The sequence below is a fragment of the Montipora foliosa genome, chromosome 7 (genome assembly GCF_036669935.1).
Source record: "Montipora foliosa isolate CH-2021 chromosome 7, ASM3666993v2, whole genome shotgun sequence".
Classification (NCBI taxonomy): Eukaryota; Metazoa; Cnidaria; class Anthozoa; order Scleractinia; family Acroporidae; genus Montipora; species Montipora foliosa.
Genome location: NC_090875.1, coordinates 25,566,681 through 25,584,180, shown reverse-complemented (window position 1 = coordinate 25,584,180; position 17,500 = coordinate 25,566,681). Strand labels below are relative to the sequence as shown.

Sequence of the window (17,500 nt, the reverse complement as noted above, 5' to 3'; positions counted from 1 at the left end):
TAGCTGTGTTTAGATGAGATTATGGAGACACGGCTGTGACATCACATGAATTTTGATTGGCTGTGTTGTCAGACATGCATTTTGATTGGCTGGTAGGACGCAAGAAAACCAGCATTTTCCTTCCTTTTTAAATTATCTTTGAAAAATATTTTATAAAAGCAACAGAGGACTTTTATCCTTGTGTCCATAGCCTCGTCTAAACACTCAGGGGAGTTGGGAGAATTCTCGACAGTTATACAAACCCGAGACACATAACTGTCTTGAATTCTCCCAACTCCCCCTTGTGTTTAGATTAGGTTATGGAAGCACAGAAAACGTCCTCTATTGGTTGAAATAGTGATACTTTTATGCATTATTTATCTGTGCTGCTGTGACCATAGCAGCCACCTCAATCTTTATCTTTGGTTCCTTGATTTTCTCCCCATCTTTAGTTCGTTAATATTCTCAATAATTCTTTCAGGGAGAAGATGAAGTTATGTTTATTGAGTTCAGAAAGGAAATGAAGATTTTGTTTGACAACATTGCTCAATTGGTAAAGAAGAATGCTATACTATCTTTATTGTTAACTGTCACACAGCATTCCTTTATGTCTATTACTTTAAAGTGCCCCTGTGATGAAAATCACTTCCTTTTTTTCTTCCCTGTGATGAAAATCACTTCCTTTTTTTCTTCAAATTTTGAAAGTGTGTTTGCTACATGTAAATGCATGACTAGCAAAATTTTGAGCATTGACTTTTATCCAGAAGCCTTTTACTGTGAGTGTAAGTTTTGGATTTCATGGTCCGCCATGATGTCAAAGGCTCACTAGCTTAAATTTCAGTGTGTGAATTTAGCTTATTATATAAGCAAAATGCAAGTTTAAAAGTCTGAAAGCCCGTACACACCATTGCATTCTTAATCTAGTGAGCCTTTGACATCAAGTTTTCCTCGATTGAGCTCTCTCAAGATCTTAAAATTAGTAATAGCGGACCATTAGATAGGAGTTAACATAAACAGGTGTCTTTTTGAACTCAAGGTTTAAAACTTTGATTGCTCTGTGTTAATTAAGTTAACGTAGTTTTGAAATCCAAAGAAAAATGAGAAATGATCTTTTGGTCACAGTGGCACTTCAACAACTGCAATGCCAGTGTAGGTTGGGAGCCTGAGGTTAATCTAGTAGGTTCCTAAATTGACAACTACAATTGTGGACAAAGCTCTTAAGAAAATTACCCTTCCAAACACTTTTAGTTGTAAACAAACACATGACCATATTTAAACCCCCCCCCCCCCCCCCACACACACACACACACACACACCCCACACTCCCAACTCAATGTTGTTTTCTTGGGGTCACGAACAGTTTCCTGGAAATCAACACTTTCCAAATCAACATTGGGTAGGGGTAGAGGGGATGGGGGAATAGACAACTGTTGTGGAATTCGCAAGGGAGAAAATTAATAGTGAACAAGAGCTTTTTGTCAGTTTGTGTACGGTTTTGTTAATGAGTTTTGTCTCTTGATTGTAACTCCTTGATACATGTAGCTCCTACTAGTAACTTGCAAATCCTTAAATGATAATGATGATGATAATAATAATAATAATAATAATAATAATAATAATAATAATAATAATAATAATAGTAAGGGATAACAGTAGGGATTGTTACACAATAGTGCCTTTTCCTACTTATATTTGTAAGCATACTTACGTACTACATACTGCATAATAATAATAATAATAACAAAATAAAAGCAGCAATGATACCTGACACATGTTTCTGTAGCTTCTTGTAACTAAGCTGCATTTTCTTGCATTGATTTTTGATAGGTACAGCTTACAGGATGTGTTGTTAACAGTGAGTCAGCTGTTTTGTCTTTCTTTTTACAGGACCCTAACTTGGCATTGGTTACTGTTCATGATATTTTGAGTTTGACCTTAGGGTGAGTAAGAAGTTTAATTACATGTACACTTATTCCAAAACTAGTGTCATGGCTTACAGTAAAAATCATACATACATATACATGTATATGCACATCTTATATTTATTCATTGCTTGTAGTTTAAGGGGAGCAGTGTTGACTTCAATTTGTTTGAGGTCTGATTCAAGATGATGACAATGATGATGATGGAAATCTCAATGCTCTTGCAATATTGAATAATAATTTATTGTAATGTAAATACTAAAAATACAATATTACATCCTAATTGATTAGAACTCTTAGGGCGCATTTTTTAATTCACAATTTTGGAATAAGAATGGCCAGAATGTAAAATGTGCTGGTTTTTCTATTCTGCATTCCTACAGTACTCTGGAATGGACAGAGCGCCATTCCATCCTTTCTGCTCCCAGGGGCAGAATGAAGAGAATGTTGCGCGAATGAAAATCCAAGATGACTGACGGCGAGATGAGCGCTGCCGATTTGAATACGTCTCTACCTGAGAAAAAATCAGGTTACACTTTTGGACGCAATGAAACAGTCCTTCTAATTTCATTGTACCAAAAGTACAAAGTTTTTTTCAGTGATGTTTCTTACAAGAAATAGGCCGCCATATTTGTTACGCAATGTTAATTTACTCGTTCCAGGACCGCGCATCTCGTCAGGCGTTTTTTTATGCAGACAATCTGAATTATTCCTATCATTCCGTACCAACCATTCTTATTCCAGAATTGTGAATTAAAAAACGAGCCCTAAGAGTTTTAATCAATTAGCATGTAATCTTGTATGTACATTGCAAGAGCATTGAGATTTCCATCGTCATCCTTGTCGTCATATTGAATCTGATAATCAGACCTCAAACAAATTGAAGTCAACACTGCTAAGTACAGTAATCTACTTTTTCTCTCTCACAAAAAAACCCCATAACATTTCCTTTGATATGCTTTGATTACCGGTAGTAGATTTTCATTCTTTTGAATTAATTTTAGAGATCTACGTTTATAATTTGTACTCAGCTTTATATGGACTTGGGAAGTGGTTGTTGTGGTTACTAAAAAAATTTCTAGCAAGCTAGGCTAAAAGCAAAAGAGGCTCTGTATAAAGTAAATCTAAGCCTTTTTAAAGATCTCAAGAATAATAAGCTTTAATCATCTTTATTCTATAGAAATTTAAAGGGAGCTAAGTTTATGGATGTGGAGATGGCAGTGCGGGCTCTCTATATGCTTGGGGAAGCTATGTCTGTAAGTTATAACACTACGTTGTATGCTGTTTGTTTGGCATGATTGCTACTCCTAATATTATTTGTACCATGAGTTACCCCTTTGTTTTTGAGCTTTTATTGATAGGAGTAGAATGAAAATTCTAAAAGGTTGTTTCCTTCCTGTTTTACAGACTCAGCAGTTATATTCTGATACTTCAAAGTTTGCCATGCTTCAGCAAATGATGACTTTGGTAAGTGTTGATGAGGATTTGGTAAGTTTTGGCTTGGAAGAAAAAAAATACAGCTGTTATTCATAGTTCTTGATCACAAATTTTCAAACAATATAAATCCTAGTTGTCATGTCCTGATTTTTGACTCACAGATTGGGACAATTATGATGACAATTTTTGTTCCATTCATTGTACTTACGGTCTGAACATTTTTTTGTTTCCCAATAGTTGGTTACAAGTGATGTTTCCTTTTACAGACATTCCTCAGTGGCTCAAATGGTATTAAATATAATTATGAAACTTTTAAGTTTCTCTACTTAATTGAATTAATTTTTGTCTCATTTATTGTTACAGTATAATAAATTATGTTAGGCCAAAATACAAGGTATCAAGCATTTTGCACATTCACCAGGTGAAAACACTTGGCCATTTGTATTTACCAACATATATAGTCAATAACAACACAGACGAAAAACATTCAAATGCCCTTTATTTGATTGGATAAACGAAATGATGAGTGGCAAGTGATGACAAGCTAAATTCGCAGGCTTTGCCTCGTGTTGAAAACAGTTTCTTTGAACATTGAAAAACTCCCATTCTGTCCGTATTTGCTCTGTTTTAAACCGGTCAAACCGAGACACTACAGTGTATTATCACCTCATATTTAAAGAGTATTAACCCAAGTATTAAACATGGATTAGTTGTAACCTTGTGTTGGAATTACGTTAAGTCCTGCAGCTGACTGTGGTAGTGATCCGGCCAGAATGTAAGTCGAAGGGTTGAGGATTTTTCTGAGCATGCCACGATCATGGGATCATTTCACTCAATCATTTACTACGCAACAAAAACATGCCATCTCTTTAACTACATTGCATCAAAAAACAACGTTATTGTTGCTTGCTTTGTTTCACCAGTTCTTTGAAACAGTGGTTAGATATGACAGGTTCTTTGCCAGCCAGTCTCAGCATATCCCGACAGCACTGGTAAGAAATGAACTGTAATTTTTACATATGTGACAATAGCAAACTTTGATTCAATCCTGGCAGTGTTATTTACAAATTCAAAAACTTTGTTTCCATTGCATCAATGTATTTGGTATTACAGGGTAAGCCTGACGTGTGCTCTCGTATTCTTTTTAGATGGCTTTTCTAGATGAAAGAGGCCTTCGCAACCCTAACTGTACAGTGAGAAGCAGATGTGCCTACCTATGTTCAAGATTCATAAAATCTCACAAGTAAGTTGATTTAAATTTCATATCTCGACTACCTTTGGTGAAGTCTAACATATATATATTTCAATACCTCATTCTCAGGGCCAACGTGACCAATTACGCTTGTGATGTATTAAAGAGGCTTCAAGCCCTCCTGGTCATTTCTTCTGTAAGTAAGGGTACATGGCCATGACTTCAACGAGCGCATGATTCTTTTAATTTGCTGTGGAATGCCCATCAACACACTTCATGTACTGAATAATTATTTTTCATTTCTTTTTAGGACAACGGTTACCAACATCTTCTTTCTGCCGATGATCAGGTATTCAGCTTTCCATTTTCTTGTTTCATAGCATTCGTGTAAATTTTATATGCCTGTTATTCAATTCATATAAGTTTATTGCACATAATTTGCCCAGGACACCTAATTGCTTTAAGGGAAAAGGACAGATTACACCACTCACCAAAGCCAACAGCTTAATAGCATCACCACCTAATGCAGAGATTATCTTAGCACAGGAAGAGTTTCAGCACAAAATGACAATAATAATTATTATTTGGTCTCACTTCACTCAAACCTGAGACTTCCAACTGAGCTAATTGTTTTTTACTTTTGATTTGTTTGTGTATTTTTATGATTAGTAAGTGACAGAGGTAAAAGTTAGAAGTGAGTAAAGGGCATGACTTAAAAACTGAATCAAATGTTTGGATTTCAGACTGACTTCTGGTTAAGAAACTATCGTTGAATCAAAGGAGTCTCTTAGTACCATTTCTGTTAGGTCCATGAGACAAAACCTGGATGTACATGTACTGTATTAATTATGTAAACAGTGTGGACATCTCAGTTTTGTTAAAACCTGTTTTAGTGTAATGTTTATTAAGTAGCTCACGTTGTCCTACTGTGTCATTTTTTTCTTCCAAGTTGTGTGCCAAAGAGAGGTGCATGGCCTTTTAATGACACCTGCTGCACAAGTCTTGTTGTTTCTTTTTGTTATATGTGGGTGATTGGTTGTTATTTTTTTATCACAGTTGTTCTTATATGAAAGTGCAGGGATATTGATTGTTGCCAGTGGTGCAGTTGCAGAGGTGATTCAAGTCTATTCTTACTTTGACTACTGCATAAAAAGTCAAATGAATATTTTTGTCATGCAGTGACATCTTTGAGTACTGATGATTGAATATGAGTTTGGCACTTTTATCTCCAGAAACAGTTGTTGTACATGCAAGATTTGCTGTCACCAGTCATTGCCAAGTTTGATGCTCTTGTTACAAAGGTGAAAGACATCTCTTACTTAATCAAGTCTTGTTGCAAATTCTTTGATTAAACATTCAGGTTGTCAAAATGTTAAAGACAATATTATAATGACAACCCTTTTTCCCCTCATTAGGCTTGCAGAAGTGCTTTCTTTGTATGATTTCTGGAATGGAATGAAAACAGTCATTTGTTGTTCTTTTGCAGATTCGTTCTGGATTTGATGATTCTTCATCTGCAGCTCAAGCACAGCAGCTGTATCATCTTGTAGCTTATGCCAGGTATTTTAAGAATTTATCACTTTGGCTAAGCTACAGTACTGTTTAAAGTAAATTTCCAGCTTTGGGTGAGATGTGATATATGTATGTGTTGCATGCTTCCAAAACATTGTTGGAAACTTCAGGAGGCATGTAACGTTAAAATGTGCAAGTGCACAGGCATGATGCTCTTGTGATCTGATCTCTCAAGATCTCATCATTTGTTGTCATAAATATGCTGCAAAAGTTCCCTGTTTGTTTTTGTTGTTTTTCAACACATCACTTAAGGAGGCTCGAAAGGTTTTTTTTGTTCCTTATTGTTTGTGAAACAATGAAAGATATTTCATAGCGTAGGCAAACTATAACTATGATGGCATATCAGTTACCATGGCAACACGCCAGGTCCACAAAAAGGCCCTCTAAATTTCAGTTTTTGAAAATTAGTTGGTGACCTACCGCTTTTATTTCTTTGGTGAAAATCTCCCTAAATTCTTTAACTTGTTGGAGAGTCTGACAAAAAGTTATCTAGTAGAATTTAACAGAAAATTGTACTAGATAACGTTCCCTGAAACTTTTTTATTTGAAGTGCCATCGTGAATGATACGAGCATGCAAAATAGCAAGATAGGTCACCAAGCAAAATTTCGAGATAAAGACAATTTTTCTCGTAGGTTTTATTCCGGTTCAGGTGATTTTACGCAGTATTTTCACTTCCGGTGTTTGGCGTGCTAGTTTTGATAGAAATTTGATTCATTTGGCTGATGCGTGTTTCTTAGTTATGGCGTGTGTACATGTACAGCTGTAGGCTATGCACAAGTGCAGCTAAAAACCCTTTTCAGCTTCCTTGAGAGACATTCCTCCTCATTAATTGTTATCTGTCCATTTAGGTAAATTCTGAGAATTGATAATACTGGTTGATCTTGATGCTTACATCCTTCTGTTACGTTAATATAATTATTTCTTTTCAGAGAAGGTGGCTGAAATTCAGTCTATTAAAATATGGAAGTTGCTGTATCTTAAATCTCAATTCCAGCTGATTGTTTTAACTTTCAGTCGTGCCAGCAAAGCATTCCCCAATCATCAGTCGTTGAAGGACAGTGGGTGTGCACCATGTTTTACAGAGGTATTATTCACTTCATGTTCATGGTGTTTTTCTTACCAAATTAAAATAAAGTGAAATTTCCTTTCTGTAGAGAATAACATGATAATGTCCAGAAATGCATTTATAGATTGTTTTCACTCACGTGATCAGTAACCTTGTTTTTCCACCGAAACAAAGGAAAACATTTGCATGATAATGGAGTTTAATTCCTACACCAACCTGGCCACTGTTCTATTGTTTAGATACACCATTGTGGCCACCGTGACGTCACGTGAAAATGCTCAATAGACCGAATCAGCTATCTAAGTCTTGTACTCAATTCAAATCTCCCAGGTTAAGATTCTTTATGTGTTGTATTTACATTTATAATGCATCATATACATGTAATTCATCTTTAAGTGATATGGAAATACCTGGAACAATAAATTTTATTCCCAAAGGGTTTGAATTGGGTACATCATCGAGTTAACTGATTTGGTCTATTTCATGCATGTTGGTTTTGTTCACCATCACATTATGTTTGCATTTGTTTGAAACCCTTTTCCCCTTGTCTTCGACTTCAACTTTACTTGTGTCTAGAAGTATAGCCAGTAGTAGAAAGTTTAAGCAGTGACAGGGATGATGAGAATAACTTTGGCAGAAAACAGTGCAGTATACACTGTAGGTTTAATGTGCAAGGACATTGGCTCTGCACGGCTAGCATGTGCGTTCCACATTTTGGAACATTTCTTTGCTGATCTCGTCCTGACAATAACGATCAAGTCTGAGAAAATATGGGAAGGATATGAGTTCTTGGCTTGATTTCTACTGCTCACTCAGGCTTGGCTCACTTCCCTGAGTACAGGCTCATTTCCCAAAACAGTGGTTGGTAGTCGAGCCTGCATGAGTTCCGGATAATACATTTTTAGTCATCTATGCAAACCTCCACACAGTTCATACCAGGAAAGTGTGCAACACTTTTTGTGCTGAATGTTGACTGAGCACCCCTTTAAATGCCTGGATCAAGACAGACAGTGTGGGACAAAGTAACTTCTTATCTAAGGAAACAATTACTACAGTTAACCCATCGACTCTTGAACTGCAGCCCATTGACAAGTACCGGTAGGTCTTACTCCTAGGAGTCAGTGGGTTAGAGATCTACGCCTTGAAGTGGCTGCGTATGGAATCTGCATCACAATGTTCTATTATTATTATTTCAAAGCCACATGTACTCTCTGTCACAATCAAGGTGTCTTTTTATCTTGCAGGCATTACCCATTTTCTTGAAAGCTCTCACTATCCCAATACACAGGGACACCATCCACTCTGGTGTACGGCAGTACCTTCACAGGATGATTGTCTGCCTGGGAGATGGTGTACTACCATTTATACCTATGGCAGTTTCTCATCTTTTAGTGGAAGACTGTTCAGTAAGTAGCGTTTAATATTTCCAAACTGTACATGTTGGTATCATTAAAGCCAGGAATTTGTAGATCAATGCAATACAATCCTCATATGCCTGTATAATTATTTTAAACTATACTTACATGTACTCAACATTTTTAGTTTTTATGTCCATGGAAGGCATTGATTATTTTTGCAAAAGGTAGTATTATTCCAAATGAAGTAGTTAAAAATAAAATTAATGTGAATCAGAAAAATTTGAAAGGCTTGTAAAGGAACTTTATTTAAGTTCTCTCGTTCTCTCTCGGAGCAAAGTAGAGAACCAACAAAGTTGACCCACATATGACGCCAAGTCTGGGAATCAAACCCTGGTCACGTTGGTGGGAGGTGGGTGCTCTCCCCACTTCGCCATTCCTTTATAAAGTCAACACTAATTTATTAGTTTCTTTTGTGTGTTTCATCCTGCATTTTTATTAATGCATGGGTTGAATAAACTTGTGCCTGTTTAGTCAAGATTTCCCTCAGTATGTTCTTGGTTATACAACAGGAGAATACAATCAAGTCATTGTATGAAGTGAAGCACATGAATTTGCAGTGTCTAACTTCCTTCACACTTTTATGTGTGATCTTGCTGTCAGTTTGATGGGTTAAATATTGTAATCTTTTTAAACAAATTTAAATGTTACAGGTGCACTAACTATCTTTGCAAAGTCCGTGGGCTTTCATCTTGACCTTGAAAGCATATTTGTCTTTTCTGGAGAAGTGAAATGTTGGCTTTTGTTTTGCAATGACATTTTTGAACCTCAAATAGGATTATTTTATCTCCACAGGCAAGAGATATCCAGGAATTTATTCCCCTTATTAATCAAATAATTACAAGATTTAAGGTCAGTTTGTGCAGTATGATTTTTAAACTAGTTATAACCATAAGTGAGGTTGTTACAGCAAAATCTCAAACTGAGGCCTTGCGGTATTGACTGAGCAATAGCAAGATCAATACAGCTAGGCCGAAATTTGAGATTTTGCTGTGACGACTGAATGGTCAAAGTTATTATTTAAGTTGTTTATTATACACCCTTTTACCTCTACCTGGCCCTCACTGACAAGTAAAATTGTCTGGCCTTAGGTGGAGCATAATCTAGAAGACCCTAAGTTGCAAAAGGGTTAAAGGGGACATACTTTGGAGAGGACTTTTTCTCTGGCCCAGAAAAGTCAACTCTTAGTTGCCTAATAATGCAAACGTCCCCGAATTAGGTTTAAGGAATTTTTTTGCCTATATATGGACTAATAATATTGCTTGCAACAAGCAATTTCGCAGTGAAGTCTGACCTTGTTTTCAAAACTTCAGCTTTGTATGTCACCAAAATTCAACAAATAATTTAACAAGGACCATCTTTAACTTTTCACTATGGCCTCAAATTTTCCTCCACACAATTTGTTTATAAGTTATTGGCAAAGTGCTGGCATTTCATGAATCCAATATGCGTAAATCCTTTTCATTCCTAAGCTGTCCTCCAAAGACGAGTAAAATTGTCTGGCATTAGACAGTGTCACTCTTAAGAGGGAAAGGTTAAATAGTATGAACAAGAGGCTATGGGTAGCTTACACTTTGTTTGAAGAACTTTGATCTGATTGCCTTAAAATTCACAGAATTTCAATGATTTTTTATGAATATTTAATACTTTTTCTTAACAATACCAGGACAATAATTATTATGAAATAGTCATGCGATGACCAGATATTGCATTTTGTGCAATGAAAACATGAAAACTCGTTTCCGGTCGCGCAGACAATTCTTCAATACACATTTCCCCATTACTTTGTTGCATAGTGGTCCGTAGTTTAGCGGTCATCGCGATTGCCTTTGAATGAGGAGATACTGAGTTCAAATCCTACTTAGGCTGTCTTCTTCAAGACAAAGAATCTTATGCATGTGCAACCACAGTGCAACCCCCCCCCCCCTCCTCCCCAAAAGTCGAATCCTACACTTTGTTCTTCAAACAAAGTAATTAAATGCTTTAATAATAGTTAAAGTATTCACTCGTTTGTTGGACACCATGAATTATTAATGGTGTCCAACAAGCCAGTAATAGTGTTTTGTGGTCTTTCCTTATGCAGCAGCAAATTGGTCCTTTCTTGAGAGATGTCTTCATGGCTATTGTGAATTGTATCTTCAGTGTCCTTGGCAAACTGGCTGAAATGAAGAATGAAGAGGTACACCCATTAACTCCTAAACTGCTCCCCACCCCCTCCCCCCCTTCCTCCGTTGACTAATAAAATCACTTGGCATTAGACAGAGTTAGATCGAGTCTCACTCATAGAAATCAAGAGGTTACTCTCATAAAATGCTCAAGTTTTTATAGCCATAATAGAAAGATAGAAAGTTCAGAAGCCTACCTTTTCCTTATTGCAAGCAACATTTTTGGGGGGTGAAAAGGGTGGGGGAGGGGGGAGCAGCATATGGAGAAATTTGGACATTTTTTTTTTGGGGTCCTAAATTTGTTAGGTGAGATACACATGCGTTAATTCTGTCAATCAAAATCAATCAATAAATTTATGGGATGTCAATGCATGGGATGAGGTTGCCCTTGGTATCTGAGTCAGAGGCTGTTATAAAAAATTCATGACAAAAATATCAATAAAATGAGAGAATATAAGAATATAAAATATGAAAGAGTATAAAATTATAGATCATATGAATTATAATTATACACACAAAGCCAAATACTGTACATACTAGTACTGTGTCATCTCTCAATGATGGTAATAAAGAAAATCCATCCCTAGGCATGGAACTTGTCTTAGATCTCCCATGAAACTTTATACACTGTTGTAACATGTCAAGGAGATGATAAAAATGTAATAAAAAAGGGGGGGTCACCTTGCTCATTTCCATGGTACGACTTTGACGAATATGGCTATTTGAGCTACTTTCCTTGACAAATTGCTGCGCACCCCCAATTTTGGACAAATCTAGCTCAATTTCCTAAATGTAATCCACTCAAGTACGTACCTGACAAGTTTATTTGAATGCCTTTGTGAGTACTTAACACTCCAAAATGGATTTAACTTAAGTGTGGACTGTTTGACTCGTAATGGCTTCTTCCGCACAATTTTATGAAATTGCCAAAAACCGGCCATAGATTTTTTCTGATTTTTCCACTACTGCATGAAGACACCATTCTTGGCAAATATATGAAATAACAAATGTGGGTCACCGAACTCGTTCAGGAGAAAATAGCCATTCCTTGATGGATTACGCTTGACGTCAATGAAAATCTGCCATTTTATCAATGTGCCCGCTCTACTGCACGCGCCAGTGACATAAAAAAACTATGCGCAGTTATGCAAAACCAGGGAATCACCTTAAGATTGACATTGATCACATTTGAAGCTATTGTAGCCTTGAAAACATTAAGTCTTTAAGTTCTTGTAAAATTCACTTAAATTAGGTAATATCATTATTTGATACTCGTGTTGGTAGTTGGTCCCATAGATGTGTAACATTACACATTTCCATAGATCTGTAACCTTGTACTATTAAGTCATTAATGTTTTCTAGGCGACCAGAGACAAGGAAACTTTGAGGCGCAGTTACTTCCTGTTTGTTGCTGCTGTTGTGACGAATGATGTCACTATAGTGCTAACCTCTCTAAGTGAGTTTCTATTTCAAGTTAATTTTGGAGGATGAATCTAAATTTACATTTGCCTAACTTTAAACAAATAGAATACTGTGAATAACCCTGCTACATGTAATTGCTGTCTGCTTATTTTCCAAGGAGTATGTACAATGTTTTGGTGGTCTAAGGAGGAACAATACTTGTATAATCAACCCAGGGATTGATATAATTGACAGAATTGCATTAAAAAGTTCTGCATGCATCCTGGCCTTTTTAAGATTCATTAAAAGTTTCCTATGTTTTTTTTTATGGGCACAATTCTATAATGTATACCAAATTTTGAATCCTTCAGCTCTAATTGTACCATATACATGTATTAGGGTTTTCATGGCTTTCAGAAATGAATATTTAAATCTTGCACAACTGCAAAATAATGATCACCTGTTGAATTTTCTGTAGCCTTTTGAAAATGAAAACTAGAGAAGTATGCAATGCTCATTTCCTCAGAACTTACCAGGGAAAGAAAATTTCAATTTACAACTTTGTGACATATTCAAAACAGAGGTTTCAGTAATTTAAAAGTGTTTGATGATGGGAGCCGAGTTGATCATCTGTTTGCTTCACGTGTCCCACTTTCCAAATTCATGGGGGTGGGGAGGCTCAGTAGATATAATAATATTATAGTAATATTATTTTATTATGTTGGATTTTATTAGACTTGGAATGAATTTTCCTTGGATAGGATTTGGTTGAGAAAACAGGAAACCCTAAATTTTCAGTGCCGGGTGTTCTTCATGATTTTTGTTCTATTATGCAGACCACCAGGATCTACGTCAAGTGCTGATGACTTTAATTCAAGGCGCAGTTGAATTTCCAGATCCTGTGGTAATGATGATTTACTGAAGTTGTATTTGTAATGGTGACTTAATTGATGATACATGGAGATACACAGAAAAATTAAATGATTCTATTTGGATTTTAGCCTTCGTCAACTTACAACAAGTATTTCTTCTGATACTCCACTGTTGAGATATTGTATTGTAGACTCGTATTAAGAGCTGCATGGGTGCCTTCTTAACTAGGTTTGGAAGATGATTATTATTTAATATGTTATATCTCACTCTCAGGAGTTACTGGTTAAGCCGCACTATTATTCTCCAAACTGGAATAGTGGCAAATTATGTAGGACTTGAATGTACTATACTTTTGCAAACAGGGATAATTTTGTCACTTGAGTTTTTCAGCATGTTATGTTTGACTTGAATTCGTTTCTTTTCATGTTTTTTTTTTTGTATTTTATTTCTTAATTTTTTGCTATGATGAATTTTACCAAAAAAGTGTACATCGATCTTCATCAACTAGATACAAATACACCCTCTCCACAAGGCTTAAATGTGTGTTACTTTATACTTTAGTTGCTCATTGTTGTAAAGACTTATACCAAGAATGCCCATGGTAAATTTCACATGCTTATTGTCAGATATTAAGTACTAATTTGTTTCCACATTCATGGCCTTGCTGGTTTTCCCTCAGGCACAGAAGATTTCTTTCAATATACTTCGCAAACTGGTTGAACTCTGGGGTGAGTGTAAATAGTTCTTCCAGTAAAATACAATTTGCCAGTTATGCTGTGTAATACATGTATTTTCTACATGTATCTCAATTAAGCTAGACAAGACTACTTGGAGAGAGGTGCAGGAAAGGACAAAGATCCCAGTAATAAAACTGGTGGGAGTTAGAGTAGAAATTTTCCACAATTAAAAGGCAACCTACCAGTGGTCAGAAAAATTGGTAAAAGTTTTGTTTAATGGTTCGGTGCTGCACTCCATTAACAGAGCACGGGTCTTCTTCCATAATGCAGCATATGGTTCAGTGATAAACTCATCATGTTAGTGAAAAATAGAAAAGAGGAGTGCATATGAAGTCATTCCTTTTTTTCTGAACAAATTGCAGTGGGAAACCTTATTGCCATCAAGGCAATTAAAGCAGAGAAATTTTTTGGTCCCACATATAATTATTGGATATTATTGATTTTTTTCGTGCAAAATAATTAAATTAATCAAGTAAAGCTATGATCCTTGCACTTATGGATGCAATTATTGCTAAAATTGCGTCCATAACTGCGAGGATCATATCTTTACTTGATTTCATATCCGCAATCAAATATATGATTCATTACATATGTCAGTACTGTTTGTCCATTAATGAAATTAGCATTGTGAATAAATTGTGGTCAAAAGAGAAAAGAAATAAGACCTCCTTTGTTTTTATTGTTTTTATTGGATATAGGAGGAAATGATAATGGATTAAATGGATTTGGAGAATTTATCTATGAGAATATTGTCCCAGCTACATTCATGGCTCCTATGAGGTCAACATTTGATTTTACTGATGCTCAAACAATCTTGGTAGGTCTACCTTAATAATATTATTACTATTATTAACATTCAGCCTCAGAGGGAATAAATTAAAAAGGGTTTGTGAAGTAAGTTAAAGATATTTTGTTTAGGTTTTGTTTAGGTTTGGCTGTTTGGTTTAGTTAATGTCCTTTGTGTTCCTGAATTACTCTTTATTGTTTTTGTTTAGTAGAGTTTTAGTAATGTTGTGTATGATTTGAAATGCTTCTTTGGCTTCTAGTTGTTGTGAAAGCACATAATTGATACTATCCGTATAATGGGTTTATGAAAACATTTTCATCGTCATTATTGCCATAATAAGTATTATTGCATCATTTAAGTAAAAAGGTAATAGTTTAAAGTTAAAAGGAAAACTTGAACTAATCATGTCGGATATAAGAGGCTTACTGTAATATTCCATGTTTTTTGCTTCATCAGTTTTGATCCAGTCATTGATGCACTTAATTAATTTTGGGGGTGTATAGTCTTGGCAGTTTGAAAGAATTAATGAGCATTATTTTAGAGTTTTACACATGAAACATTCTGTGATCAAATCATTTGGTATTTAATTTCGTTAATATCACGAGAATTATTAACAAAACATGATATTTTGGTTTTTTTTTTTTCTTGTCACTTTCTTTCTTAAACCTGACAGGCATTACAAGAGATTGTATGGACACAAAAAACAATTCTTCAAAAGCAGGTAAGATGGCAGTTTGTGCTGAAAAGACAATGTTTATTACTCCAAAGTTTTTCTGTGACATGTACGTACTTCAATGATTCAGTGGACATATGATCAAACATGTCTCAATTTTCATTTCTGTTTTCAGGGAGGGGAATTTATAAACTTCCTACAAAATACATATTTGCCAACGCTACAGCTGACTCCACAAGCCATCCAGGTGAACAAGAAAGAGTTTCATGTCATATTTTGAATATTTGGGCTTTCAGAGTTCTAGGACTTTGGGTATTAGAGATAATGAGGTAGTCCTTGTAAAAAAAAACCAGAAAATTAATTCAAAGCACATTTGTTTGGTATGGGGACATTTTGGTCCTTATCATTGGAAAAACCTTGTCTTACCTTTTCACCTTAAATTAGCTACAACTGAAATGACATGCAGGCTGAAAAATTACAGATGGACAGCTTTTTGGGTGGGTTTCCAGCCCTTAACACTGTAGTGCTCTGTTTGAAGGATAAATTTAGACTAACTGAATGGAATGACTTAACTCATTGACCCCTAAGGCACCTTACAATGCCTCCAGTTGATGGATAAAATTGTCTAGCATTATACAGAGGATTGGAGTGCAGGCTCAAGCCAGGTTAACTTATTGTAAGAATGAATAACCTGGGAGCTCTTCTTTTAGGCTTGGCGAAATCTATATATTACATCAACTCACAAAAATAACCTCTCAGATTGCGGTGGTTACTTCACTCTACTGGAAAACTGAGACTCGGTATAAATTGTTTGCAAGTATAGCTTGTGATGAGAAGTTTGGTTATTTTCTACAGGAATACACAAATGCATTACAGCATGCAGATATAAAAACTTTCAAGACTTATGCGAAGGTAGGAACATAGATTCACTGTGGATGCATAAGATATCATAATTATCGTTTTTGCGTTGGTAAACAAGTGGTGTGACAGGGTTTTCACTGGTTTCTCTCTTTCCCTTAAATGAGCTTCCATGCAAGCTGTTAGTCACTTTAAAGTGCCCATGAAGTAAAAAAATATCTTTTGCTTATTTTAAAGACCTTTCAAAATGATGAAGAATGGTGTTTTGTATTTTAGAATATCTTCTCTTGTTTCTGAGATATTCAAAGTTATTGATGACACCACAAACTGTACAAATGACCGTAATAAATCCCAAAATTGAGAGTATCTTTGCAAGTATTGGAGAAATGATATTCAAACTTGGCACCAGTAATTTACATGTACATTAGACAAGGTACAAAGTGACACTTACTAGGATATTGTTATGGCAACACCCTCTTTTTCAGCCGCTCTCTAATGAACTGAATACCTCGGATTTTGAACAGATCGGTACAGGCAGATGGTCAGACTTGAAACACATGTTCTACCCATAATGCTTTACATCTACATATAAACTTACCGAGAGTGAATGTGTCTTATTACAACAAACGACAAAATTAATCCTGCGTCAAATAAACCCAGCAGCAAAAATGGTTGCCATGGCAACATCATAAGAGGGTATCATTCTATTCCAAAATAGAAAACACCATTCTTCGTCGTTTTGAAAGGTCTTTAAAGTAAGCAAAATAGATTTTTTACTTCATAGGCACTTTTAAAATACGTTGAATGTGTTAAGTAGTATTTTAGCTGGTATCCTTCTCTAGAATAAAGGTTCCTCAAATTGGAGCAATATCAGGGTTTTGTATTAAATATAACAAGAATTTCAAATAGTGGGCAGATATTTCTCTGATATTGATGACAAAATAATGAACATTCTCTAATAACTGTGGGATCCTGTCCATCCCTAGAAATTTGCAAATTAACGCAAACGTTCTGCATTTGATAAATAATAATTAAATAAGTGTTCAAACCTCTGTTTTACTGTCAGGATGTGTAATTCCTAAACTAAGTTATTTGCCTTACGACTAATTAGCTACATAGAGGCTGCATAAGTGATGACATAGTTAACGAAATTGCAGGCGGTCGTTTGTCGCAAGTTAGTGAAAGGCATGGGTTGATGGACCTGAGATGAAACCACAGACTACTTTGCTTTCCAGTTTTGAAAGGGCTATGATTATTGTATGGCAATTACACAGTTATTTATCTCAGGATCAAACACAGGCCTTTCATTAGCTAGTGGTCGACAGACTATTGATTGCTAGTGTTGTCAAGTTTGTTACTTTAAAAGGGTAAAATTATGTTTGCTCCAAGAGATTGATCTTGGCAACAAAAAGCATTTGAGA

The 17,500-nt window shown here is 35.6% G+C and overlaps 1 protein-coding gene across 1 annotated transcript in view; it reads left to right on the top strand.

Annotated features, from left to right (window-relative positions):
- The window catches only part of LOC138011560 (exportin-T-like), a 60,426-nt gene that overhangs the window by 40,877 nt on the left and 2,049 nt on the right, over positions 1-17,500 (top strand). The window contains exons 19-37 of the mRNA XM_068858626.1: positions 3,576-3,626; positions 4,262-4,330; positions 4,487-4,581; positions 4,660-4,726; positions 4,841-4,879; positions 5,587-5,643; positions 5,763-5,831; positions 6,017-6,090; positions 7,119-7,188; positions 8,415-8,576; positions 9,381-9,437; positions 10,669-10,764; positions 12,113-12,206; positions 12,988-13,055; positions 13,704-13,752; positions 14,460-14,578; positions 15,222-15,269; positions 15,397-15,468; positions 16,077-16,133. Coding sequence (XP_068714727.1) covers positions 3,576-3,626; positions 4,262-4,330; positions 4,487-4,581; positions 4,660-4,726; positions 4,841-4,879; positions 5,587-5,643; positions 5,763-5,831; positions 6,017-6,090; positions 7,119-7,188; positions 8,415-8,576; positions 9,381-9,437; positions 10,669-10,764; positions 12,113-12,206; positions 12,988-13,055; positions 13,704-13,752; positions 14,460-14,578; positions 15,222-15,269; positions 15,397-15,468; positions 16,077-16,133 — 1,413 coding nt within the window. The remainder of the gene's footprint in view (positions 1-3,575; positions 3,627-4,261; positions 4,331-4,486; positions 4,582-4,659; positions 4,727-4,840; positions 4,880-5,586; positions 5,644-5,762; positions 5,832-6,016; positions 6,091-7,118; positions 7,189-8,414; positions 8,577-9,380; positions 9,438-10,668; positions 10,765-12,112; positions 12,207-12,987; positions 13,056-13,703; positions 13,753-14,459; positions 14,579-15,221; positions 15,270-15,396; positions 15,469-16,076; positions 16,134-17,500) is intronic.